Source organism: Achroia grisella, unplaced genomic scaffold (assembly GCF_030625045.1).
Source record: "Achroia grisella isolate CSIRO2021 unplaced genomic scaffold, CSIRO_AGI_Agris_v1 utg402, whole genome shotgun sequence".
NCBI classification, from domain to species: domain Eukaryota; kingdom Metazoa; phylum Arthropoda; class Insecta; order Lepidoptera; family Pyralidae; genus Achroia; species Achroia grisella.
The window spans coordinates 5,962,120-5,989,980 of record NW_026712841.1 but is presented as its reverse complement, the minus strand read 5'-3'; the positions used below and the strand labels follow the sequence as shown (position 1 = coordinate 5,989,980).

Here is a 27,861-nt window from a genome sequence, read left to right as displayed (position 1 = left end):
TTGCATAGTCCTCAAGCTAGTATATCTTGCATTAGGAATAACTAGAAAACGAACGAATGTGGCGATAACAAGTCTATAATGAACAACCACAGTCTGAGTCCGCTATTTAGTAAAATCAATGCAGATCTCCCACTGAGGTCAACACCATGATTATTATCACTATACATGACATTATCATGTACCACAGATAATCTAAAATATAATTATATAATAAAAAGCTGTCTATACTATACTATTATACACTATAAATGCACTAAATATTGGTGACTTCTAGTCGAATAAGTATAAATATATATCTTTATATATTATAATATCTTTTTAGGAGGAAGTTGTCAAAACAACAAATGTTAAAACAAGCGGTTATAATAAAATTTTCAGAATCGGTCTGTCAGTTCATATGTCTATATATTTATATATTGTCTAAATTTAATTAAACACGATATAACATATGGTCATAAAATCATTAAAATGACCAACATTAAAATGCAATGTGTAAAGAAGATTCACAATTTCAGTCTATGAATGCATTACATTCTTCTTTTTATTAAGTTCACACAGAGATCTTTAGGTAAAGTCTCATAAAATGCAGCAAATCACTGTTCTAACTGGTTTCAATACGACGACAATTGCATTTCGCCATAATTTTAGCGTCAGTTCTGCGACTATCGTGGAATAAAAACTACAGCATATACATTTATTTTTTGCCGCTCAAAAGTGCACAGGTCTTTAGCCTTACTTGGGAACTACTGAAGAATTTGGAGACGTAGAAATGTCGCCGTATAATAGCAGCATAACTTATGGCCTGAGGTTTGTCTATGCACTATTTGAGTCATTGAGATTCTATCAAATTTAAATTGCAGAGAACACATTTAATATAATAATCTATTATAAAAATGAATACTTTCTGTTATTGTATATGCTTCCACAAGCAGTAAATTCAATAGCGATAAAATTTTATTAAGTTATTGCTCGCGGGTAAGGCATAGACCTTATGTACCGTATTTGCCCAATGTATTTTAAAGAGTATTTCTATAATTTCATAACATTCTACAGTGGCTATGGGCTATACCAGTTAGTTTTATGTAATAATAAGTGTATATAGTAAGTTTAATAATGTCTTATCATTGCTTCAGAATGGATTCTTAAATCTATCAACACAGCCAAAATCACTAAGTCTAAAAAGGTGAAATTTGAAACAGAATTTTATTATACAATATAAAAATCCGTTCAAAAGGAATTTAGATAATTTTAATTTAACAAATCCAGTTATGAATAAGTACATATGCGATAACAATGGGATACTTCCTCCTAAACCCTATCCATGCTACGAAATTACTCTTAAAATTGAAAATATCTTATTGAAACCGCCAGAGATCACCAATAGATCTAAAAAATCAAATCGTATACATCACATAAAACTAATAGCAGATATGAACAAAGAAAAAATAAAGCATAATGTCAATTTAAGTAACAAGGACCCATTTTTAAATAAATAATAAGTACTATAACAGCTGTGAATTTAGTTCACAGTCATGAAACTTAAATGTATAGCCACCTGCGTGTATGGGGACATCTGAGTCCCAGATATCTTTATTAAGAAGAATAGATTAGGGTCGTAATGACAAATATTTTTCTTTATTCTTTATATTGAAGTCATATCATTGTCGTGTTAATCTTTATAAAAAAAAATTGCTCGCAGTTTTCAAATGTTTTAAAGTTGTAACTTACGCCCGTATCAGTCAAATCTAAAACCCCCTTCCCAAAATTTATACATATATATCTATTTTATATATTCAGATTATATCTGAATAATTAATATTCTGTATTCAGTATAAATATACATATTGCACATCGGTAGTACTTATCAAACTGGTTCTTTTAAAAACTATTACCGATTAAATCGTAATAGTTCATACAGCTATTACGATTTAATCGGTAATAATTTTTAATTTTTCTTAGAATAAAATACAATACATTTCTTACAACACACACCATAACACATAATGATAGTGACGCTTACAGCTTTACATATAATTATTATGCGATAAGAAACGATATACTGGCTGTACATTTAGATTTACTGGTAATTTATTGATTTTCTTTAAATTATGATTTTATCAGGAATAAAAACAAATAAATTACCAGTGTATCTATATAACACAATGAAGAACAGTTACAACATAAGGTATAGGTTATGTATACAATATCGACAGCACTTAACTGTGAAATGGTATGTGTATGAATTACCAGGTAAGGTACGATCTAATACTGATTGTTGATTACTATATTTTGTCTCTTTTTGCATTGGTTTATAGTCCAGCCCACCATCCAGACAGCGGCGAGAACGAGAAACAGTCCGCTGATGACGAAGTACTGCGTCGATATATCGAGGACGAGGCTCTGGATGAGTACTAAGGTGAGGATCGCCTGGAACCCGGTGCCGAGTAGCGTGTTGATACCAAATATCAAGCCGAAGCAACTTTCGTCACTTAATTGGCCAGCTATTTTAGCGCTGGAAAAGATAAACTTATGTTGAAATAAATGATCCTTACTAATATTATAAATGCGAAATTAACTCTGTCTGTCGGTCTGGCTTTTACGCCAAAACTACTGAATCGATTTAAATGAAATTTGGTACACAGATAGTCTAGACCCTGAGAACTAGGCTACTTTATAATGCGAAAATAGGGCGGTAAGGAGTTAAAAGGGGAGATGACAGTTTGTACGGAAGTGTTGTCATTTTTAACGCTAGAATATTGAGACTTATTTTTAGGCTATAGTATGAATAAAAAGAAAAAGGGTTGTAAGGGGTTGAAATGGGAGTTGAAAGTTGTATGGAAGTGTCGTCATTCTTAAAGCTAGAAATTTGAATCTTGATTAATTATAGTATAAATATGACATTCAAAGTTTGTAAAATGTTACCCTTAAGAGGGTAAAATAAAATAGGAAAGAGTACACTGGACCAATGCATTTTTTTAATACTACGATTATGGTAGCCAACCTTACAGACAAGTAATACCTGGCCAGTGTTATGGTGTAATGGAACAGAGTGCCCATGACAATGTAGCCGGCGTAGGAGACGAAGATGTTGGGTACTGCAGTGCCGGCTAGCACGGCCAACGCTTGTATGGCAGCGGCCGGCGCGGGAACCACTCCACCCGCACATTTAGATGCTGCCAGTGCTCCGCCGGCGCCCAGCAGCGTCTGCGCCGCTTCCACTGCACCGTTGTATGCCACCTGCACGCAACGACCCATTTGTTTTATTGATGACGAATAATTTTCCCCGTTTTTGCAACATTTTTCACCGATGCCTCGTTTCTATTAGTCGTACCGTAATGTTATATGGCTAAAAGCCTTCCTCGGCAAATGGACTATCCAACACAAATAATTTTCAATTCGAACCAGTAGTTCTTGAGATTAGCGCGTTCAAACAAACAAACTCTTCAGCTTTATAATATTAGTATGTATAGATAATGGAATCGTGCACCCGTTTGCACTAACGGTATACGCTGGCGGGGAACCAGGACACCACCAGGTCAGCAAGACCGTGATATATTCATCAGGAATTTATCATAATTAATAATTATTATGATAATTTACATGATAAAGCGGCGAATAATTAAAATGAGTAATCTGTGATATAATTAAAATATAATAAGCCATAAGCTATAATAAACCCAGATAACATTATGTTTTATGTGTATTAGAAAATCATACAGAGCAGGTTTGATGAATTGCAATGGAGAATTGCAATAATCCAAAAATTATATTATAAAACAAAAACAATTTGCTCCAGTCCGCTTTAGAAGAATATATCGTCCCGCTTTTAATTACTTCGCTAACTTCTACTTATGCTAATGTGTTTGTATAGTTTCATAGATATTTTATCTATAGCTGGAATTCTGTTTGAATCTATACTATTGATAATCTTATCTATTTGCGATATATATAACGATATAGCCATATTTGTGACTTTAAAGTGCTTTAATGTATGCTATATCACCGGAAGGAACAGGACATCGTCGACTATATCTGGATCAAGACTAACCTAAACCTAAATCGAGTCTCAACGCGAGCTTCACTACGTTTTGTGGCCCTGGTCGCCACCTTCATCACTACTGACCCGTCCGCGTACTAAGAGAGTGGTGTACCGCCGCTACCTACAATCTGCCACGTTAACGGCGGTAGTGATTGTGGTACAATATTATCATTTTACTTTATGATTTATTATTTTCTATACATGTTAGTCCTTAAGATATATATAATATGAAACAATATTGTTATATAAATAATATAAAATTGCCTGAAGTAAATAAACAAATCAATAAAATGAGACAGTCCAAATTGTACTAACCGGTGCATGACTTTCTTCTTGAATCTGCTTCCAAAGTAGTTGCACGTACGTTTGAGCTTGTACGAACAGTGCTAACGCGGCAGCGTATAGAGCAGACCACGCAAGCACTTTGGGCCGGGTGTACGCAGCGCGGGCGTGACGACTGATCAGAGTAGATGCTTCTACCACGTTGTTTCGGAAAGATCGCTATTTGTGAACATTATATAAATACATACATTTTATTATCAGATTGTTGATAGTGTAAGTACACAGTATATCACTAATGATTTTGAATCCAGCATGTCCTAAGAGGCGATTAGAGATATAAAGTATAAATATATCGGTGCCATGTGCGAAAATATCTTAATTTTAATAATATTATTGATGAAACTTTATAGTAATATTGCTTATGCATCATAATAACACATAGGCTATATTTTATATTTAAATTTAACGCGGATGAAACCGCGGGCACAGCTTATATTAAATAAACACATGTAATAAGCCATAACATAGATTCACAGATTAAATACTAAAAGGACTAAACGATGTCTTAGAAAACGCCACACGATAAATTTAAACGACGAACCGCAACATCTAGATCATATTGAATTTGGAAATAGAACCATAAATACCTTAGGTTCAGGCGTTGGCTGTTTGTCATGTAACGCCTTCGAGTTTTGCTGTAGTGGATTGCCGATGGACACCTTCCGATGGAAGTATATCCCGTACTGGACGGGAGGTAGCCAGAACGCCCAAAATGTTGCCAGGATCTGAGCTGAAACAAACGTCGTTATGACGGCGCTTTTTATTTTATTCTAGGCTTGAACTTCAATACGTAACACTACATTGAAGTTTAATTAATGTAATAATAATAATATCCCTGGACAATTCACACTGCGCCATCTAGTTCTAAGCAGATTGTGTTAAGGGTACTATACAAGTAATATATGTAAATACTTAGATACATTTTTATTTATATCACAATAGAGACAATACGGCGGTACGGTAATCAATTGATGGTGAACAGTTGCCATGGCCTATGGACGCCTGAAACACCAAGGGTGTTAAGTACGAGTTATCGACCCTTATAACCATGGTATAATCTCTAGAGAAAACATATCACAATATCACGGTCTCCATTGTTATGATGATGATAATGATATTATGATGACGTGTAATCACCTGTAAAAGTGATGTAGTTCAGTTCCCTATAGTCCATAACGTCGTAGTGAGTTAGAAGTTGGGATGTCAAGCCGGAAATGAACCTGCCGGTCAGCGCTGCGATCCTTGTGTACGACGACACCATCGGATATTTTGCGGAGTCCACCTGACAAAAAAGTAATAATTACAATGCTAATGTATTGGGAGAATGTAAAATTGTGTATATTTATACCGAGACAATTCACACAGCGCGATTTAGTCGCAAGCTAAGCAGAGCTTGAGTTATGGGTACTAGACAACTACCCAAATACATATATAGTATTTAGATATTTTTTTGTATACATATAAAACAGTCAGACCAGTGATAACTATCATACTCCTGAATACAAATGTTTATAAGGTGTGAGGAATCGAACCCGAGACCATCGGAGGTAAAGCGATGTTCTTACACTCTAGATCGTGGTAGTCTCTGTTTGAAAAAATAAATGTATATTATTTTTTAACGGGCGATAATACTATGGTGCCTGCGTTAACGGTGTATGCTGGCTATTGGAAAATTATACGGGATACTAGTAGAAAATGATAGGGCGAGTATAAAGTCAGGGGAGTTAGTCCATCGTGGCCAACCCGACGTGGTACATTGCTAGCAATGGGGCCACTAGCCTTCATTACTATCAATACCCTATCCAATATACCTACTATTAGTTTTTTGAACTTAAGGCTATTTGTTATTAAGTGCGCGGCTGCGTGCTATATGTAGGTACAATGTGCGATAAATAGAAAGGGTTGACGTTTTGGATTTCATTATATTTGTTTTTTATCACGTATTACTATGTTCCCGAGAAAGTGGACCCAGAGTGAATCAGTATTATGTAAAGATTATCAATATTAAATGTTCATATAATAAAAATTATACATGAAACATTTATGAGAAAATTTATTATTGATTACTCTATCAACGTAACGGAACCCTAAAACATTGAGTGCTTATAATTTTTATCTATGGATTTGTGCTCGCATATCTCGCAAACAGCTGAACCGATTTCGGTGCAGTTTTCACGGATGTAACGTGGAGAGCTTCACATGAAATTTTGTGGTTGTATTCGAAAAGGTTTACAAATAAAAAAATATAGATACGAAATCGCGGGCTCAGCTTGTACAGCTGTTGCTTGTTGCTCAGGCTTATCACTAAAATAAACAAATTAACTTCAAATCTGATAGGCGGTTCAATGTCGTACTCTTCTTATCTACCTCGAATTCTGTTAATTAAGGATTTATTTGTCAGTAATTATTATAAATAGTCGGCTTATCTTCAATTACTACTTTATTACTTGTGATTTCGTATTATATTAGTAGCCGTCTGCGATTACGTTTGTCACAAATAATATATACTTTTGTATGGATATCGATAAATAACGTGAGAACATTTTGGATGTTAAAAACATATAAACAAATTTCAGTAGATACAAAATTGATACTACTTTCCTTGTTTATGCTTTAGCTCAACCGGCTAGCAAAAATTTGTTAAAGATCCATCTATTAATATTGTTATAATAATTAATCGATATTAACCACCACACAATATTAATTAAATAAATGTTTTTATAAAAATCTTATCGTACCTATTATATAAAGTTAAAAGATAATTTATTGTATTATATATTATTTAGATATATATTTACATGGTGTAAGTAGTATAAGCAACAAGGATATAAGAATCTATATGCCATCGTTTCGATGTAGCGTCCACGCTAAATTAGTTATGTATATTCTGACACTAAAAGGATTTTTAGGTTCACCCAAATAAAAAATCTTCAATTTTATAATATTACTTTTAAGTCTAATTTATACAGAGATTGCTGATGAAAAAAATTTTGGAAATTTATTTTTATAACAACGTTTATGATTCGTTTATTTGTAGCTATTTCGCTAGTATCACAAAACAGAAAGTATGGATGGATGGACGATTGTTCCTCTTTCACGCAAAACCTACTGTACGGATTTTAATTATAATAATTTTAATGAAACTTTACACTAATATAGATCACCAGAATAACACACAGGGCATACATTTCATGCGGGTGAAGCCGAGGGCACAGCTAGTTAAAAATAAAACTAGCCTGTGACATAATAATAAAACAATATATTTAAATTGATATGAATTACCTTTGCGTAGATGTAAGTGAGATACGCCACCTCTGTAGCCATATAGAGGCCGTAGAAAAACTGAGAAGCTTGCAACCATTCTAAACTTGTTGTCCATAGCAATATAGCGTACACAGCGATACCACTTAATCCTGTAACAAAAAAAGAACTAATATAATTAACAATACAACCAATTCTATAAAAAATTGTCTGCGTCTACTATTATTTAAGCCGCCAAGCTGTTTGCTTTGTCAGATGTGATTCGATTAAACATTGAGATAAAGCAGTGAAATTATATGATGACGGTTTTGGTTATCTAGTGGTCTATCGCCTCACCTGCTATAGCCGCGAGTTCGATTCCTCACAGTGCATTAACATGAACATTTGTATACATGAGTACTACTGTTTGTATCGGTCTGAGTGTCATATTTAATATCAGTTATCCAGCACCCATATTCAAGCTACTTAGCTTAGCACAGCGTGGATTATCTACGGTTATTATTAGAAAGAAAAGAAAAACATTTATTGACAACCATTATTGATATGAACATACATTTACACATAATAATTTGTAATAATTTACATTTATTATTATAATAACTACTTAGTTATATGGCAACGCGTGAGTCGTATCGCGGGCGTCTCATATTAGTGTGATATCAGTGCTGTCACTACAATGTCAATCGTCAAGCAGCTTGCTTGGTGTGCTGTGTTTCAGTTGAAGAGATATGGCAGTAAAATTACAGGGAACAGAATGGACGAATAAAGACAATGTCTGTGGTGTTGTTCATGTAGGTATATAGGCGACGAATTCTACATACTATATCTATACATATAAATAAAATTGCAGTGTCTGTTTGTAATATTGAAATAATCGTTTTTTACTACATGCATATGAATATAAATACGGTACATACAACAAAATAACATTGTTTACAATTTTTGTCTGTCTGTCTGGTTGTTCCGGCTAATCTCTTAAATGGCTGGGCCGATTAATTTGACGGTACTTTTTTGGGCAGGTAGCTAATGTAATAAAGAGTAACTTAGGCTACTTTTATTTTAGAAAAATAAAGTTAAATTCCACCCGGGCGAAGTCGCGGGTACAGCTAGTATATTATATAAATATATACTTGCACACGGAGTGCTGCACCCGCCTTGCGTGGATGTTATCCTGAGAAGGTATACTGGCAATAACTCTTCTCACTAATACGAGTATAATGAATATTAGTAGAAGGTACTCAGAAACGTCTACCTATTAATATAGGCAAGAAAGGGGATTGTTAGTAATGTAGACTGATGATCTTATGGTACATTGCTAGACCAGGTCAGGTTGACATCCCAAGGAAATCATCGTGATAAATTCTTGGTGAATTTGTCACGATGGGCTAACTGACTTGACCTCATGCTCATCCTATCATCCTCCACTGGTGCCTGCCAGCGTAAACCGTTAGCGCAGGCGGGTGCACCATTCCATTATCATTCACAAATAAAAAATCTACAAATATAATACACATTACGACAGTTTATTTTCTTTATTATGTACTAAGAGATTACTAAATGTTAATGTAAAAGGATTTAGATTTGAAGTTTGCTCTCGTACAAAGATCATCAAGGTATTTTCCTTTCGTAGACTATTGTTGATAAGAAACAATAATGACGTTTTACAAGCCAACAACTTTATTGTCGAATGGTGATTAAATTGTAAAAATCTAATTTAATCTAAAGGTGAGAAGGGGATTGTTAGTAATGTGGACTAATAACCCCATTGCTAGCAATGCACCATGTTAGGTCGACCTTCACGTGGTTCCACCTGAAAACTATAAATTCATGTTGAATTTATCACTATGGGCTAACTGACCTGACCTGATGCTCATTTTGTCATCCTCCACTGACCCGCCAGCATAAACCGATAGCGCAGGCGTGTGGACCATTCATTATCATCCATAAAATGTTATCTACATCTTAGAGTAGATCCATATAAATTTTAGCTTCCATTTGTATTATGTTAATGAATGTAACCGGACTTATTCTTTTTGTGAAGGTGACCCCGCTTTTGCTAATTATGTATACTGGAGGCCTCTCCAGTAAGTAACGAATGATCAAGGATAACACAAAATTATTGTCACTACAAGAATATCATGTTGTATTTTATTTATCTACAAAATACTGTCGCATACAAGACAATTTTTTAAAATAGTCAGATTGACAAACTATCCGTCGGCTAACTTGATGATAACTGGTAATCGTCGCCTATGTACATACAAACAGTACTAAGGACATCATGTCGTCATGCGACGACTGTGAATGGCATCGCATGGATGGGTGCTATTTAGAGGTTGGAGGTCTGGGTGTTTTTTATGTATATAATCTATAAGTATTTACATCAATTATTTAATACCCATAACACAAACTCTGGTTATATTATTGGTTTGATGGACTCAGTGGTCTAGCAGTGTAGCACATCACCTTACTTTCGATAGTCGCGGGTTCGAATCCTTGCATGGCACAAACATTGGTATTTATGACTGTTTGTACCAGTCTGGGTGTTTTCTATGTATAATATGTATGTTTTTACGAAAATAAAAAAATCTATGTATTTATATCAGTTATTTAGTACCCATAACATAAGCTTTGACTAACTTAACTTGGGACTAGATGGCGCTGTGTGAATTGTCTGAAAATATTATTATTATAGTTTCACCAAAATCAACTTAAAAGTATCTGTTACAAGAGACCAACAGACTATAGTATTATTTATTAGTATAGATTACTATGGCCATGACCATGATCTTGAATTGAACTAATGATGCAAAATAGAATTGATACATGGGTAACTATAATTTCGAAGCTATAAATATTTTATATTTGTTTGTCTGGACTTATGTCCAGTATTGATTTATATTGATGAAAATAATAGTTGTAATGCAATTGCAATGTAGTTGTTATTATAATACCTATCTTATATATAAAATTCTTGTGTCACAGTTTTCGTTCCCATACTCCTCGGAAACGGATTCTCATAAAATTCTGTGAGTGTATTGAGTAGGTCTGAGAATCGGCCAACATCTATTATTCATCTCCCTAAATGTTAGGGGTAGTACACCCCTTAATTTTTTTTATTTTAAGGCAAAACAACATTTGCCGGGACAGCTAGTATAAGTATAATATAGTAACAGAGAGACCTAAGTTTATATTTATTTTTGGTGCAATGATTGTGAATAGAAAACTATTTTTTGATCAATTATAATGAAAACAATATCAAAAATATACCTATAGTTAAACATAAGATACAACATTATTCAAATTAGTACCATAGTATTTTATATGAAACTATATATTACCGAGCACTTGTACCACATACAATTTTGTTATTATATAAATTTCTAAAGCAAAAGTAGCCTAAATTACTCCTTATAACAATAACTATCTGTTGTTAGTGAAAATCCCTCTAAAATTGGTCCAGTATAGTCAAAAATTTTTATAATATATTTTTCAATATACTTAAGTACTGTATATACTTTCATATGCATTCAGTGAAAAGCTGATGATGCTTGATGTGGAAAGACAGGAACTTCAATTTTATATATTTATATAGATGACATAATATAGTTTCTCATCTTTTTCTATATTCTTAACTATTTGTGTTTTGTTACATACATATGTTATTATTAAATCATGATCCATATAGGTGAGTATATAAATAATCAAGATCACTATGATTTCTGGCTTTACAAATTCAAAACTGAGCATGGCCTTCTCTCATGGACAGTTATAAGAACCAGTTCTTGAAGTTCAATTGAGATCATTACTCCATCTTGCTTTACATTGACTCATCATTGAATATTAATTGCACATTTTTGAGTATTTTTTCTGAGCTATGTTACTTACTTATTAAATTTGATTAAATATTATTTTAATTATTACAATTATGAATTATATCCATAGATATACCACTAAATAAAAACCTGGTAAATTTAATTACAAATGGAGCATGAAAATAAAAATAACTACATATTACAAATACTAATAATGATACAGGTTTTGTATGTGTATAGCGATGGAATTAATAAACTGAAATGTACTCACCGGATAATATAATAACTGGCTTAAATCTCAAGAAGTCAGTTATTAAGAAGACCACTACCAATAGCCCCAAATATGAATAAGTTCCAATGGGATACACCTCGCGGTTGAGTTGGTCTTCGGTAATGTTTCTCCATTCTCCAAGCAAAAATTCCGACACAAACGGCTCCGATGGTCGAATTTCACGTAAAGTACCAAATAAGCACAGTACAAGAGTAACTTTAATCCAATCTTGCATTGTATGAAATTTTGATTAAAAGATACTTATTACAAAAAACACGCGCCAACTTTTCACCTTGAATGCACCTACAGCGCTTGTATACACATCAGTTATGAGACGCGGTCGATTGTCAAGTGTACAATTTTTTGTCTGAATACGATTGTTCAGAGCTGATGTAGGTAAATGTTATTGAATTCAATAAAGCTGTCACAAATACGGTATTATTAATTTCAAATATGTGCATGATTTCTTAATTCGAAACGTGTACACGTAGTTTTTATTTTTTATGGAATAATTATATTTTTTCTGATCTAATACCGCTAAAACTTACGTAATTTTAAAAACCATTATTCTGCAATAAATTCAATTTATTTTGTAATTTCTGGAAAAATGTTATAATAAGTATTAATTACAAGTCGGAGTATTTCATTATTGAATATTTGAATTCAAACAATTTTGAATATTAAAATGAAAACGAAAAAGTCAACAACATCTGACAGTATATATACGCCACGTGACAATGACATCATATGACATTTGACATTGACGAGCATTTAAAATAGGGTAATATGGAATTATGAAATTACATAAATTTATCTGTCTTTTCATTGATGTTAAAAAATTTAATAAAAATATATGTTCGTGGTAGACTTCTTGTTTATAATACATAATTACCTATCATCATCATCATTGTATATTAAGAGTTGGTAGTCGTAGTTCCTTATATTATATTTTTTTATCAACATTTGCAACAATAATATAAATAACATTAATGTTGCAAATTTCCGTATTCCGTAAACAAGATCAGGGGCTGAGAATCCCCATAAGAATTGCTGAAGAATCAGTAGCACCTGTAGCACCTGTTTGAGAGCACACGGCCTCCCTTCACTGCAAACGCAGCAGTAAATTCCCGTATGTCATCTCACCAGACCAGGGAAGTGACATTCGGCACGGCAAAATTTGTACTCATCTAGTGACGAGCATAGAACCCTTTAAATTTGTGTAACTATTATCATTACCGTTTTCTTTTATTTTTGGCAACAATATACCTACTTTTATTTTAGAAAATTAAAGTATTGTTACAAAATCCCACACGGACAAAGTCGCGCGTACAGCTATATACAGCTATATTTAATATCATGATTCGTACTCTATAATTTCACTGCTTTAAATTAGTTATCTTTAAAGCAGTGAAATTACAGTGTAACAGTGTAAAGTGAAATACGTGTATCCCTTCGTGTTGAACGTTAGTTGCTTTGATAATATATCAATTACATAAATATATGTAAGGAAATTTTGTTCTTCGTGTTTTACCGAACAGAGACAATAAACTTTTGTTTTCGACTTTTTAAATTTATTACTTTTTGTGGATGTAAAGGGAGGGGACGCCCTAAGAAAAGATGGATGGATTGTGTGAAAGATGATATGAATAAAAGAAGAGTATGTTTAGATATGACGATTGATAGAGATCAGTGGAAGAGAATGACATACTGCGCCGACCCCAAATAATGGGATAAAGGCAAGGCAATGATGACTTTTTGTGGATCGAACGCCTCTATATCCAGTTACGTCAGATTATGGCTTTTCCCCCGAAATGAGGGAGGATTTAATTTCAGTAGGAGAGTAAATACATCGAAATAAACTTAGAGAACAAACAAAATGTCTACATTGTTTTATATGATCTTTTATGGATTTCTTCATTGCGAGTATATTTCTTTAAAACCTGAAGTTTGTGGTGTTCTGTACAAAATTTGGGAGATATTTGTCGTCTGGCATCATTGTGTATGTGACGTTCAGTTCAATAATCTATACCTAATAGTGGACAGTTATAAATATTATGAAATAATTTAGTCTGTGATTTATTAAGTATTATAAAGTTTAAAAATAATTAATTTAGAATCGTCTATTTAAAATTGTCTTTTCTTTTTATTGTTGCCTTTAATAGAATAAACAATGATGCAGTTGACATAAATTACTTGAACTGTTGTGTTTTCGAAAATTATTTTAATTTTGAAATTAATAACAATATGACAGATAAAGTTGATTTGAAGAATTTATTAGTGTGTGCTAACTGTAACAAGGAGTTTAAGTACGAAAGCCAAAGGAAACGGCACGAACAAAGTCACTCCTTTCCATTTCAGTGCAAAGTTTGCAAGAAACTCTTTAGTTATGTGTAAGTTATATTTTTCTTCATTTATCGTTATCACCCGCTGAAACCAGTTTGATAATTCCTAGTATTGCTATAGTAGAATATTTTGTAATAAGTGTGGGAGTAAAAATGAGCTAATTTCACTCTCAACGTTTCGGGGGTAATAAATGATAACTTTAAGTTCCTATAAAACTAACTGTAGATTTAATTCTAAATACAAAATGAAGTAATGGAGTGTATAATTTTTACACATTTCTTTTATTGTAATGTAATTATTAAGTTTTAAATACTATGGTCGTAAGATATATGATAGGCATATAGATATAAAGATTTTAACTGAAATGCTATTGTAGCTCAGTAGTTATTACCTCATCACTGTTATATATGTAATGAGGTGTCACTACATAATTTATATTGTTTATTGTAGTTTCTAGCTAGTGAGTAGAATGAAATAAAATGAAATAATCTATACATATAAATAAAATTGGAGTGTCTTTTTATAATATTGAAATAACCGTTTTTTACTACATGCATATGAATATATATACGGTACATATACCAAAATAACAATTTTTATAATTTTTGTCTGTCTGTCTGAAGGTCTGTTTGTTCCGGCTAATCACTGAAATGGCTAGACCGATTTTGACAGAACTTTTTATGGCAGGTAACTGATGTATATTTAGGCTTACTTTTACTTTTTTTAGGAACTTAGGCTACTTTTATTTTAGAAAATTAAAGTTAATTTCCATGTGGACGAAGTCGCGGGAACAGCTTGTAATAAATAAAACTATTTATTGCACATTAGTAAGTAGTAATAGTAGTATGCTATATGACTTATTAGTATCATGTACATTTGATGCGGACTTTACAATCAACTTAAATCTATATTATCTGGAGAGGTAAGCTAATGGGAGTGTTGACAGACATGTTACAAGTGTAGGCACACTGTCAACCTATAACTAATCTATAACTAATTGATATACTTCATGAAGTATGATTATTGATATGTGTTGTTTATAGTTCAGCACTGCGTCGCCACGAGAAGCAACATGAGAGAACCGGGAGTGTTCAATGCCCCGAATGTAATCGGGAATTTCTTGATGAAACTTTGCTTAAAAGGCACATGAAATATGCACATAAAGGTTGAATAACAACATTAATATTTATATATTTATTAAGTGGTTTTAGTAATCAGTTTTATGAACTTTATTTTTAACTTCCTCAAGAAATGGTATACAATAATTCCAACACTAAAAGAATTTCCAAACTTAAAAAAATTATCTATCAGTTTTGATAGCCATAATATATGTATTTTTTTATTATATATATATATATATATATATATTGTTATATATTACACATTTTATATATTATATATAACAATGTGTTCTTTTATAAATTGTTTTTAGCAAGCAATGAAGACTTATATAATTATTACTTTACAGAAACCTGTGTTTGTGCAGAATGCAATACAATATTCAACAGTCAGTTAGCACTACGTACTCACATGAAAACACACAAGCCAGAGTCAGAACGAGAATATCGGTGTAATGTTGAGGGGTGCAACAAATCATTCAACTTCTCCCATCACTATAAAAATCATAAGTTCACCCATACGAAAACAAAACAACACTACTGTAAAACATGTGGCAAAGGTTATTTATTATTACATATAGCCTTACCTAAATGGCTTTTGCTTAATTTTTGTAATACAATATTGTCCCAAATGTTTTATTTTCAGTTTTTCTATTGTTTATCTTTCAAAATCATTCACTGGTCCACAATTTAATTAGCAAACATTTATGTTCATGAGTATGTCTATATGTATTGACCTTCTATTTAGAAAAAAGTTAATTAAAGTATCTTTTATTTTGTTCATAATCCATTTATTCACATTCTACTAAATCATATTTAACTTTCCAGAAGAATTTTAACTACAAGGTTTATATAGTTCCATAACTCAACACCTAATGCTTTTTTTTAATTTACCAGGTTTCATACAGTATCACCATATGAAAACCCATATGAAGACCCATGAACCTGATGAGAATAAGTTGCTTTGCACTGTGCCTAATTGTACCAAGAAATTTTCCAACGAATATGCAAGAAAACGCCATCTTGCCACTCACAGTGAGTACCCACATAATTCTGGTATTAATAAATTATTACTAATAGTGTAGCCTGTATTCTTTTTTCCCAAAGTTTAGGAAAATTTTGTGGTTTATAAAATTTTCTGCAACTCAGTGTGCTTTTTGGCATAGGACTACTTCAGCTGTCGCCATTGAACTCTGTCTACTGCAATGTGCTACCCTATTCCAAATGGTCCCAGAGTCATGTTGATGTTGTCTATCCAATATGTAATACTTTGGTGTCCTTCGGTCCCGTTTCTAGGATACCAGAGAGTCACTTGCTTGCTCCATTTATTTACAGCTTAGCATATGCTCAGTGCAACTTCATTTTATATGGTCTATTATTGAGAGTACATCTGTAACTTTTCTTCTCTGTCTGCTATCCCAGTTTCTGATTTTGTCATTTAGTCTGATTCTCATCATACTCGTCTCCATTGCCCTTTGACACTTTGCCAATCAGTCTCCATGATTCTCAGTCAGTCAGAGATCATGTTTCACATACATCTGTTATATAAGTAATACAGTATATTGTACAATTCGGGCATTAAATGATAAATGAATAAAATATTATTATATGATATATGGGTGTTGTGTTAGACAAACAAGAGTTTCAATATAAGGGGAACCCTGAACGTTGTTTTCTGTTGCTAATCCTAAAACGAACTTTTGAGAACTTAGGGCTAGTGCAGTACTAGGAATTCACACAAAAATGTCTAAAAATAAGGATTGATTCTATAATGTTTTTCTTCTTTATGCTTTTAGAAAATAAAGTGGATAGTGGGATATCTTCTGATTCGAGTGGCGGAAGTGATGTTACGTATGGGCAGAAAGTTTCAGGTAATCATATTTTATTTACTTATTAAACATTTTATTCTACATAGAAAACAGCCTGTCTTTGTAATATCATTGTAAATATACTTATAAAATAAGTGTTATTCATGAATCTACTTTACTATTATGACTATTTATATTATGTTTCAGATATACGAAATAAAAATGAAACTGAAGAGTCTAGAGCAACTACAAGTAAAGATAGTAATGTTCCATTAAATTTAATAAATTCATCATTAAAAGAAACAATTGATTCAAGTACATTTAAAAATTATGAAAAAAACTGTGTAAATAAGTTCGATAGTTCTACCGTTAGAAACTGTAAATCAGTATTAGGTCGATGCATTATGGATGATGACACCGATACAAAAAGTTGTTTGTGTACCGAAATATCTTCTCCTGTTGACGAATATTACAATTTGATACCAGATGGAAATAGTTGTGAATCAGTGAAGTCGCATACAAAAGAAAAATTACAAGAAGCAAATGAAGATGTTTTCGGTAGTGATGTAAATACAAAAACTACAAATAAATTCTGTGAAGGTTGTGACTGTGGTGCAGGTCCTTTGGATATGACTAATGTAGGAGATACAAACTGTGTTAACATTGATAATTATAGTGTGAAACAGGGAAAAGAACATGGATTTGGTTGGTTAAGGACAGAGCAAACATTTGATACGGAGACAACAGAAAATACTATTGTAGAACAAAATGAAAATGTTTTTGTGCCATTCAACAGCTGTAAGAGTGTTCTAGGTAAATGTATAGTCAGTGGAAATGGTACTATAGGTGATGGATGTCTTTGTGCGAAAATGGCTTTGGATGATCAATCAACGACTGCAGAGGAAATTGATGAAATCACCCCACAGCCAAATAATTATTGACTAATATGAATCAATGTCTGTGATATTTATGTATAATATATGGATCATATCAATTAAAAAGGTAGGATAATTAAAGAATGTCATATTAAATACTATTTAAAAGTTGTAGTAATAGATTATAAGGATGAAAGTATCTATATGCTTTCAGCTATACATATCCAAAGATAGAATATCCAAATAAATTAAAATTGTTAAATTATTTAAGTTATTGTTGTTGAAATAAAATATTAAATTTTATAATTATTATACTTTTATATTTATTTACAAAGTAATTCTTTACAATTTCAACCATTTATACAAAATATATCTTAGTTAACAAATACTACATAATATTATTTTACAATCAGACCTCACTTATGCATATCACTAAGTTAAGATATTTAAGTACGATTGGAATGTAGTTATTATTTGCGAGTTTATCACAATACGGCATGGCAGAAAATATTTTCATTATTCACGAGAAAATATAAATTTTATGTAATACATTATAACATAAATTGAATTCTCCAATCAGGAATAAATTTTGTTAAAATAATTATTATAATACATTTAGCTATGGTAACAATTTATAATAGGATATTTTGGAGTGCATATATCTTTCTGTATGCAGTATTAACATTCGGAAATATCTAATACTATTTTGTGTACCTACATAGGTATTATGTGAAGCAATAAATAAATCTAAAACCTCGAGATGATGACTCTTTTCTAGATTGACTAGTCTAATAAAATTAAGTGTCATCAATTGACAAAATCTAAATTACTATTCTTTAGTTGGTAGGTACTGTATTAATAGTGTAGCTGGAGTCTATACCTACGAAGATTAACCAACTAATTAAAATCAATAACTTGTTTCTATTATACATTGGTATAAAAAGTCTGTTTGATAAAAATTTGTTCGACAGCATCACAGGAAACGATCAGAATATAATACAAAGTTACTCATTAATTGAAATATACTATGCATCATACTTAGTTATTGTATCCAACTTCGTTACATCTAATGTCCTTTTATCACTTTTTTTTGGAGAATCACTAATATCATTAAGCTCCTGCAGGTTCTTACTTTCATAATCCTTTTTAAGAGCTCCTCTTTCATCTGTTTTTTCGAGTTGTATAGGAACAACACTAAGGTAATCATTTGAATCGACACTTCCTGTTTGCGTTGTTTCTAAAGTGGATGTTGTAGAATTTGTTATATTATCAATTACTTCATTTACAATACTTTTAGTTCCAGGAATCTGGGTTCCGTAAATATCTAAATCGTCAGTATCTTGTAAAAATGTTGATAAATTTTCATGCCCCGACTCTGATTTATTATTACTGATTTCCTCTTTATTTGCTTCTATGTTATGAGCACGAGGTTCGTTATTCATTAGCTCATTAATTGCTGCGTCAGACTCTGTGGTAGTACTTACAGTTTCACTTTTTGTTACTACCGATAACATATCATTGTTGGTTGAAGTATGTTTTTCTGAAGAGTTTGTGATATGTTCGTCGATATTTTCGTTTTGAGTCTCATTTAAATTTATTGGTTCCAAATCGTGACCTTCTTGCAGTTTTTTTACAAGGTGTTTATTATTTTCTACCTCTGGCAAGAAAGGATTCATCTCTACCTCATGATCATTATACTCAGCTGAATCGGAATGTGTAACATTCGTTTGATTGGCAGTATTTGAATAATTACCAACATGACTAGATATTTCATATATTTGAACGCCTAAATTATTTCCTTGTGTAGAATTATGACTGTTGTGATTTTTTTCGTACGCACTATTTTCCATATTTTCCATATTTACTACTACCGTCGTTGAGGTTTCTGTGCTAATTGACAATGTTTGATTATTTTCTATAGTGGTATTATTATTAATTTCTTCGGGCAGTATCCTATTAGTACTATTTGCAGTTTCTGATACCTCCCAGACCGGCGCAGGATTAACATTAGCGTTCATCAGAGGCTCATTGGTAGTTTGAGTTTCATCTATATTTTTTTCAGCTGCTTGATAGATGTATTCACCTATAGTAGTAGTTTCTGTAGGTATAATTGGAGTTGAATTGTTTAAAGGTATATGTAAAATAATGTTTTCTGTAGAACCTTGTTTAGAAAGGGATTCAGTTGTCATATCATTATCTACTCTTTTGACTCGAGAATCTTCATTATCATAATCTTGTCTGACACCATAGACAGGAACATCAGATTCTGCATTTTTTGTACTCGTCGAACCCATGTTATTTAAATAATCAGGTTCGAAGTCATCTTTGGTGACACCGCTATTAATTATTTCATCCATTTTACTACTTACACTCGATTCAGTTGTTTCATGCTTACTCATTTTATTTACTGCTTCTTCATAATTAACTTCTGTGACAGATTCTGATAACCAATCGGAATCAGTAGTTGTAACATCTTTATGAAAATGATTAGTGGACTCAGTAGCATTTGAACTACTGGCGTTTTGATTTTCAATTGATTTAGATGAGCGATTGTACAGCGTATTTATGTTATCAAAAGTTATGTCAGATTCATCTTCTTGTATATTTTTTTCTGTTGAAACTTCCTTTGATTCCGTATATTTTCTGTTATTAGCTTCCAATATGTTTCTGTCCTCCACTGATTCTGCAGGATAGTTTTTAATTGAATACTCTGTTATTGGCTCTGGCTCTAAGCTTGTAGTGTCCTCTTTTTCTTCAAAGTTAAATGGTCTGGCTTGGTCAAATACAGCTTTTTTCGTAGAATCTCCATTTTCAGATATTTCTAAATTATTTTCCGCTTTGTTGTCAATTGAGTGCAATAAGGTGTGATTAGCTTCTATTGTGGTCGTTTCTGTTAATGTATTATTATTTAATACTTTATCTTCAGGGTTACTGTATTCATTCTTCTCAATGATAGGAGTTATTGTTACCGTATAGTTGTCAGTACTTCCTGTAATGGTTTGGTAAGGTGCAATAGTTTCTTGCTTTCTAATGACATCATTAAATGAAATATCTCCATCAATATTATTTATTATTTCTTTGGCAGTTGTTGTTTCTTGAACAAACTCGTCGAGAGAATTTAACGATCTTTGTTGTGTTAAATATTCTTCGTTTATTTTATTATTAATATTCTGTATAGGATTAGACACAGTCTCATTATTGTCGTTTTCTAACCAATCTTCATTACTTGAGTCTTCACTATTATCACCTGATTCATAGGTAGATGAATCACTCTGTTTATTAGAGTTACTTAAAATCGAAATTATTTCTGGTTTTGGCTCATAAGACGGTTCATTTATAATATTCGGCTCCGATATTGAGACTCTCATTGATGTTGTTTCAAGAGTATTCTCCATTTCACTAGATCCTTCAGCATGCACCTTCTCTAGTATATTTTGTTCAGATTCATGTTTGGATTCAGTATCCAGTTTTGATTCAGATTCTACTTGTATTTCTATATTGTGTTGAGGTTCTGTCGACCTTTCAGATATTAGCTGTTTTTCAGGATTAAAATAGGAGTCAGTAGTTGTTCTTATATCAGAATTTTCTCTGGTGGATGGGAGAGGTTCTGCCGGTGGTTCAGAAGGTGGCTGAGGTTCGGCTACGAGATGTATATTTTGATAATGTTGTACCGACGGAGGTGTACTTTCTGTGTGTTCAGAATTAGATATAGGCTCTGAAGTTGGCTCTGGCTCAGGTACGGATTCCGCTGTTGTTTCTGCATTCGACTCTGGTTCTGGAGCCGGCTCTGATGGTTGTCGTTCTCTGGCAGATTCTGACTCTGCTATAGATTCTACAGCTGGTTCAGGCTCTGCACTTGGCTCTGCAGCTGGCTCGGCGGTTGGTTCTGCAGCCGGCTCTACCGTTGGTTCTGGTGGAGGCTCTGCAGTTGGTTCCGCAGCCGGCTCTGCTGTTGGTTCTGCAGCCGGCTCTGCTGTTGGTTCCGCAGCCGGCTCTGCTGCTGGTTCCGCAGCCGGCTCTGCTGTTGGTTCTGCTGCCGGCTGTGGTTCTGCGTCTGGTTGTGGCTCTGGAGCAGGTTGAGGTTCTGCTGTTGGTTCTGGTTCTGGTATTGATTCAGGGTCAGATTTTTCTGTAGGAATTACTTTAGGAACAGAGTCCATTTCTTGCTCAGAGGTAGGTTCCGGTTCTGGTTTTGGAGTTTGTTCGTTGTCTTCTTCGTTCGATTTACCAAATACATGCGAAAAGTTAATATCAGTGTCAGATTCTGTGGTTGTTTCTGGAATGAAGTGATGAGATTCTTTCCAATCAAAGTTTCCATTTTCGACAACATGTACCGACTCAGTATTTGGTTTTTCTTCTTCTGGTATAGAAACTGGTTTACTGGAACTTGAATTCTCTCCAATTCTTAGAACTTTGAATTCATTTTCTTGTGAGCTTTCGTTTTCATTTTGTTGTTTTTCTTCTGTATTGGTATTTACTGACTGTTCTAGGAAATGCACACAATTTTTTGAATTCATTATATCTAACATTTGGCCATGTGGACACGTGCAAGTGAAATCAAGAGTAGTTTCGTCGAACTCGCATTTGTATTGACAGTCGTAGTTCGAAACTTTGCACAGATCAAGAACAAATCTTGTGGCTATTTTTTCTTCGGCGATATGGTAGACGTTTATCATCCTGTTATTTCTGTCTAGGTAGTCATCGAGGCTAGATTTCAGTGATTCGGCCGTTAACAATTCTGTAGCAGTTTCACGATCCATAGACTTCGGTTTCCAATGAATCCTGTAGGTTACTATCAGCGAACCCTCTCTGTAAATAAAATAATATAGACGGTTAATATTATAAAGCATACACGCTTTCTTGTATATGGGTAGGAACTAAATAAGGCATGTTATAAAATATAATAACGAGTTAATCTATTTAGTAACAACGTATTTAAGATCGTTGTAGTGACTACAACTTTTTTGGTATTTAAGCACTAGCTTAAATACCAAAAAAGTTTGTATATACCTAAATTTATATTACTGGTTCCCTCTCCGGTAATGGATCACCGAAACAAGCTACTTTTTTCTGAGAGACGCCTTCATGCCCTGGATATTTTTAAATCTCATTGCTAAGTACAGAGATTAGTGCATTTAAACAATAAACTTCACATTTCTTTATGTAATTGGAACGGCAAACAAGCCGACGGCCCAGTTTATGGTAAACGTTCGTCCATATGCACCAATAGTATATTCCGTTATTAATAGTATCCGTGATGCCATTCCAAACAATAAAGATATCATGCCTCTTATCTTATAATTCCACTGCCTGATCTGACTATAGCCGAAATTCAAATTACAAAGCTTGCTTGGCGATTGTAGTAGATGAGACTGAGGTACCCACCAAAACTACGCTGCTACGGTAAGCTATCTATAACCATACAGATTTACAGTCCTGAAATACTGACCTTACACCGACAACTTCTACAGTGATATCATTATCGCCTTGCTCCAAAGTGTTCCTGTCGAAAAGCGACCTCTTCAGAGCGTCACTAAAGGTCCTGGTGAATTGTTGGTACTCAGGACTTTCAGGATCGCGCATAGCATCAGTGAACTCTTCGTTATCGATCCTGAGTTCACCTTCCACAGTTTTTGGTACTGAAACAAGGTAAATATTTCTATTTATTCATTACTATCTATTGACAATATTAAATAAACATCAAACATCTATTTGTTATCTATACATATAAATAAATACAAATTGTAGTTTCTGTTTGTAATATAGAAATAACCGGTTTTTACTATATAAATACGGTACATACACCAAAAAACCACTTTTTACGATTTTTGTCTGTCTGTCTGTTTGTTCCGGCTAATCTCTGAAATGGCTGGGCCGATTTTGACGGGATTTTTTTGGCAGGTATCTAATGTAATAAGTAGTAACTTAAGCTACTTTTATTTTAGAATAAATAAAGTATAATTCCATGCGGACGAAGTCGCGGGAACAGCTAGTATTCAATAAACAATTACTGCGCCATCTAATGTTATTAATTAATAAATTAGTAGCTGGCGTACTGTAAGTATTCATAAAAATCATAAAATGACTTCTATAAATATGCTTCTATGTCAACACATATTTAACAACACTAGTGGTTGCCCACTGGTCAAAATTCGTCCATAATTAATTTAACATTAAATAAGACCATAGACAAATAAAAGACAAACAATATTAATCAATTCTCAATTTGACCAGAGAATTTAACAATAAACGAAAAAGTATATAGTTATATGAATATGCGTGAGTGAGGAATATATGCTAGTGTGTGTATTTTATTGAATAATTTAATTTAGTACATGGGTATAAATATAAATACGGTCATATACCAAAATAACATGTTTTTAAAATTTTTATCTCTATGTTTATTTCGGCTAATCTCTGAAATGGCTGGACCGATATTGACGGGATTTTTAAAGCAAGTAGCTCATGTAATAAGGAGTAACTTAGGCTACTTTTACTTTAGAAAAATTCTCTAATTATTGTTACATCCCACGCGGAAGAAGTCCCAGGTACAGCAGTACAATTTAAAATAAAATTAACATTCCTTACTCTTCTACATAAACTATATGTGTGCGAAATCTCATACTTCTCAATTTCGATGTTTAGTTCAGCACACACGTCTTACTTCGAAATATAATTACCGAAGTATTGTAATTGTCGCAACTAATTATTAATTTAATGTTTTATTCAATACCAGTTTGTAGTACCTACACGGTCTGGTATAGATATGCACTACATGGCGCTGTGTAAGTTGTCCAGGGTTATTTATTTCTATTATTACTTACCATACATAGACATATCAGTTGACTCTTCCGACCCAACAGTGTGATGATGACTTTCGTCGCTCTGCGTCTCTGGTCCGTGTTGGTGCTGGGTCATCGTGTCCATGTTGTGGTCGTGCTGGTGGTCGTGGCCGTCATCGTGACTGTGGTCATGGTCATGATGGTCGTCATCGACGGTAATGCCGCCCAACGCGCGCGCGGAGCTGACCGATGAATTGTATTGCTCTAATGTCGTAGGCGAGTTCGTAAACAGTATTCCGGCTGAAACGTAACAAGAAGTCATGTTTAGATGTAGGTAATTAAAAAATATTCTCTGCACTACTGCCTTTTTCTACCCTTATCCCTTATCCATATAAATTTGGTTATAATGCAGATGAAGGTCGAAAAAGAGATAAATGAACTGTGTGGAGGATGTTATGGCAAGAAATGCTAGGAGTAAATAAAAACGAGATGACTGCGAACAGGGATGAATGGAAGAGAAAAACATATTACGCCAAATGCCAGATAAATTGGATAAGGAAGAAGCAGATGATGACCTCTGCGCTACCTATACATACATTGAATTTATGGTATTTGAGTCTTTGATTGCTCTATGAATGGCTATGTACTAGACTACACATAGGTATTACTAGAAAAACAAACTGTTAAAAGCACCATCTTAATTTCAAAATAATTATTTTTTACCTGTATAGACAATAGTATTACATGCATGGAAGTAATTTTATAGATCTTTACTAGACTAACAGGTACATATACCGTTTTCTTAATACCTATACGTAATATACTTTTAATCCAGTCTTGTTTTGATATTTAACTTAGATTCCTTGCTATAAATAAAGAAAAATCTTACCTAAATTATTTTTATATTTTAAAATTAGTTTCACACTGAAAAGTGTAGGTAATCACGTGTTACAAGAAAATCTTTCAATACCTACTTACTTGCTGCCAGAGAGGATGTTGATAATGTAATTGCTAGAAACATGATGGAGTGAGAGGTCTCTAAAGACGTTGTCCGGGACATAGTAAAGTAGCGGAGAAATACAAGGAAAACTGACCCCACCACCATTTGGGACACATAGCTAGGAAGAGAGAGACTTACTTGCTGCCAGTACAATCAAGGCGATAATGGCGGCGACCACTAACGCCAGCAGGGTCCAGCACAGTGGTCGCTTGCAACCTCCTTTTTCGCCACGTTTATCCGCTGTTACGTAGAGTTTCTCGCCTCTGAAACAATTTACAATATTTTTTAAAACAATACTAATATATTAATATATTTTATAAAAACAATTTAATGTTATGGTCACGGAACAAAAATGATTATATTTAGTTTAGACGATTTATTTCTATTAATTTTTTAACGCAATTGTATTATTAATAAATGACTACGACTATTAAATACTAGACGCACGAGAGGTGCTGCACACGTGGAATATAATCTACGTTACGAGCTGATAATACAGTCTTGTACATATGTAAGTGAAAGAATTTAAGAAATCGATGTACTATATTTCGTGTTAATTGTTTTATATTATGGGATCGGTAAACAAGCTGACGGTACTTGTGATAGTACTCGGTAACCGTCGCCTCCAAACATGAACGGAACTACGGACCTCACGTTATTATAAAAAAGTACAGTTTGTAATTTACTATTACAAACAAATACACATAGATAGATAGATAGATAGTTAGATATAGATAATATAGATAGATAGTTTCTAAATTGTGGTTTTTAAGATTAGATCATTTAGAACATTAGATATTGTATATGAAGGCAGTTGTAGAACGTTGAACAGATATGAGATTTAAGTAGGTAATATTTTATGGTCATTAATTAATAAATAATAAAATAATATACGTATCTAAATTCCAGTAACAGCCTCGAGTTCGAAGACCAGCATGCAGGATTTAGCATATTATTTGTAGGTACTCATTTATCTACTTAGATACGTAATCGATTCTAATTTTTAATTATTTTTTTAATCTTAAATTTTATCATAATCATAATTAATTTTAAGAAGTAAAAATATAAAAAGCATAAATTTCTATTCCCTTATTATCTTTGATCTATACAACGACATCACCACGTTGCAAAGAGATCACAAGAACAATAGAAAATAACAGTTACTATTCTTAGAAAATAATAGAGTAGCTGTATTTGTTTGTATGTTTGAAAAATATATAATTAGAATTTACGTACGATTCCACATCTTCAAGTTCTAAAGAATTTTCAAGATATACGATGTCCATTATATGCACTATTAATTTTTATAATCTGAGACTGGAGTGTTGGACCAAGTTATATTTATCTACCTTCGTATGTAACATTTCTTATTTGTTTTAAAAATGTCTGATGCAAACTCCGGTCCATGTAGCTCTAAGCGTGCAAAGGAATATTTTTGTACAGCCATAAATACGAATATCTGACATTATCTGCTAATTGTACTAATCTTTACATTTAAATTCATAAAATAATAAAAAATCATATGCGTATAAAACTTGTTTCAAGTTGTTTTTGAGGTAAATTAACACCTTTAAACCTCGCCTTGTAGACATCGAGATACTCATATACGTTCGTTACTTCTGTTGAAAAAAAATGTGATAATCTCTATGCCTTTTATATCAAGGTAGAAAATGATTTGGACATTATCATTGACTGTGTTATTTTTTGATAGGGTCCAGTGTACCCATAAGTCATAATGCACCTATGTAAATAAGAGGTGGCAGAGGAATGAAAAGTATTTCATATTGTTTATTCTAATAGTTATACCTACTTTGAATTTAAATTACATTGACGAAAGAAATTTTCTCTGTTAAGTAGGAACTTATCGAGAGTTTTACACGGTTGTAAACTTTGCGTAACCTAGTCCATAAATGCAGAGCTAGACCAGTTTGCAGCCATCTCGCTTCCACTTGGACGATTTGGTAATCCCACGACAAGGTTAGACGACAGAAGTGTTATAGAATACCGAGATATGTCGGTTAATATAAAATCCGTCTGTCCAGGACCGCGGCAAGCGCGGTCAGGTCGATGCCCCGTGCTTTGTTCCTGCGCTCGCGCATGTTTCCCCCCTCTTTTGTAACATGCCGCCCCCCCTGCACGCGGAACAATCGATTTTGTTATGGTCCCTAGGACTGACGCGGCCCTTATTCTGGTCTGCGCTGGTGGTA

General features: G+C 33.2%; 3 protein-coding genes across 4 annotated transcripts in view; 1 reads left to right on the top strand and 2 right to left on the bottom strand.

Moving 5' to 3' along the window:
* Window position 1: 1 nt before the first annotated feature.
* On the bottom strand, window positions 2-12,385 carry LOC131844182 (thiamine transporter 1-like). Its single transcript, XM_059192987.1, has 7 exons — window positions 11,729-12,385; window positions 7,664-7,794; window positions 5,519-5,663; window positions 4,969-5,111; window positions 4,355-4,540; window positions 3,020-3,237; window positions 2-2,512 (listed from the first exon to the last, which is right to left on the bottom strand). Exons 1-7 carry the CDS (start codon window positions 11,961-11,963, stop codon window positions 2,263-2,265), a joined length of 1,308 nt encoding a protein of 435 aa, XP_059048970.1. The 5' UTR covers window positions 11,964-12,385; the 3' UTR covers window positions 2-2,262.
* Window positions 12,386-13,790: 1,405 nt separating this feature from the next.
* Window positions 13,791-18,631, top strand: LOC131844245 (zinc finger protein 569-like). The gene is made up of 6 exons (XM_059193078.1): window positions 13,791-14,118; window positions 15,115-15,236; window positions 15,540-15,749; window positions 16,087-16,245; window positions 16,986-17,060; window positions 17,205-18,631. The coding sequence occupies exons 1-6, from the start codon at window positions 13,973-13,975 to the stop codon at window positions 17,936-17,938; spliced, it is 1,446 nt and encodes a 481-aa protein (XP_059049061.1). The 5' UTR covers window positions 13,791-13,972; the 3' UTR covers window positions 17,939-18,631.
* Window positions 18,171-27,861, bottom strand: part of LOC131844244 (probable serine/threonine-protein kinase DDB_G0282963) — a 69,875-nt gene continuing 60,184 nt past the window's right edge. Inside the window, exons 4-7 of one of the 2 annotated variants that reach the window (XM_059193076.1) lie at window positions 25,793-25,917; window positions 24,697-24,954; window positions 23,322-23,511; window positions 18,171-22,681 (exon numbers count right to left, since the gene is read on the bottom strand). In XM_059193076.1, the coding sequence (XP_059049059.1) occupies window positions 18,898-22,681; window positions 23,322-23,511; window positions 24,697-24,954; window positions 25,793-25,917 (4,357 nt within the window). In that variant the 3' untranslated portion in view covers window positions 18,171-18,897. Of the gene's footprint in view, window positions 22,682-23,321; window positions 23,512-24,696; window positions 24,955-25,632; window positions 25,637-25,792; window positions 25,918-27,861 lie in introns of those variants that run through there. The other variant, XM_059193077.1, reaches the window with a different exon arrangement.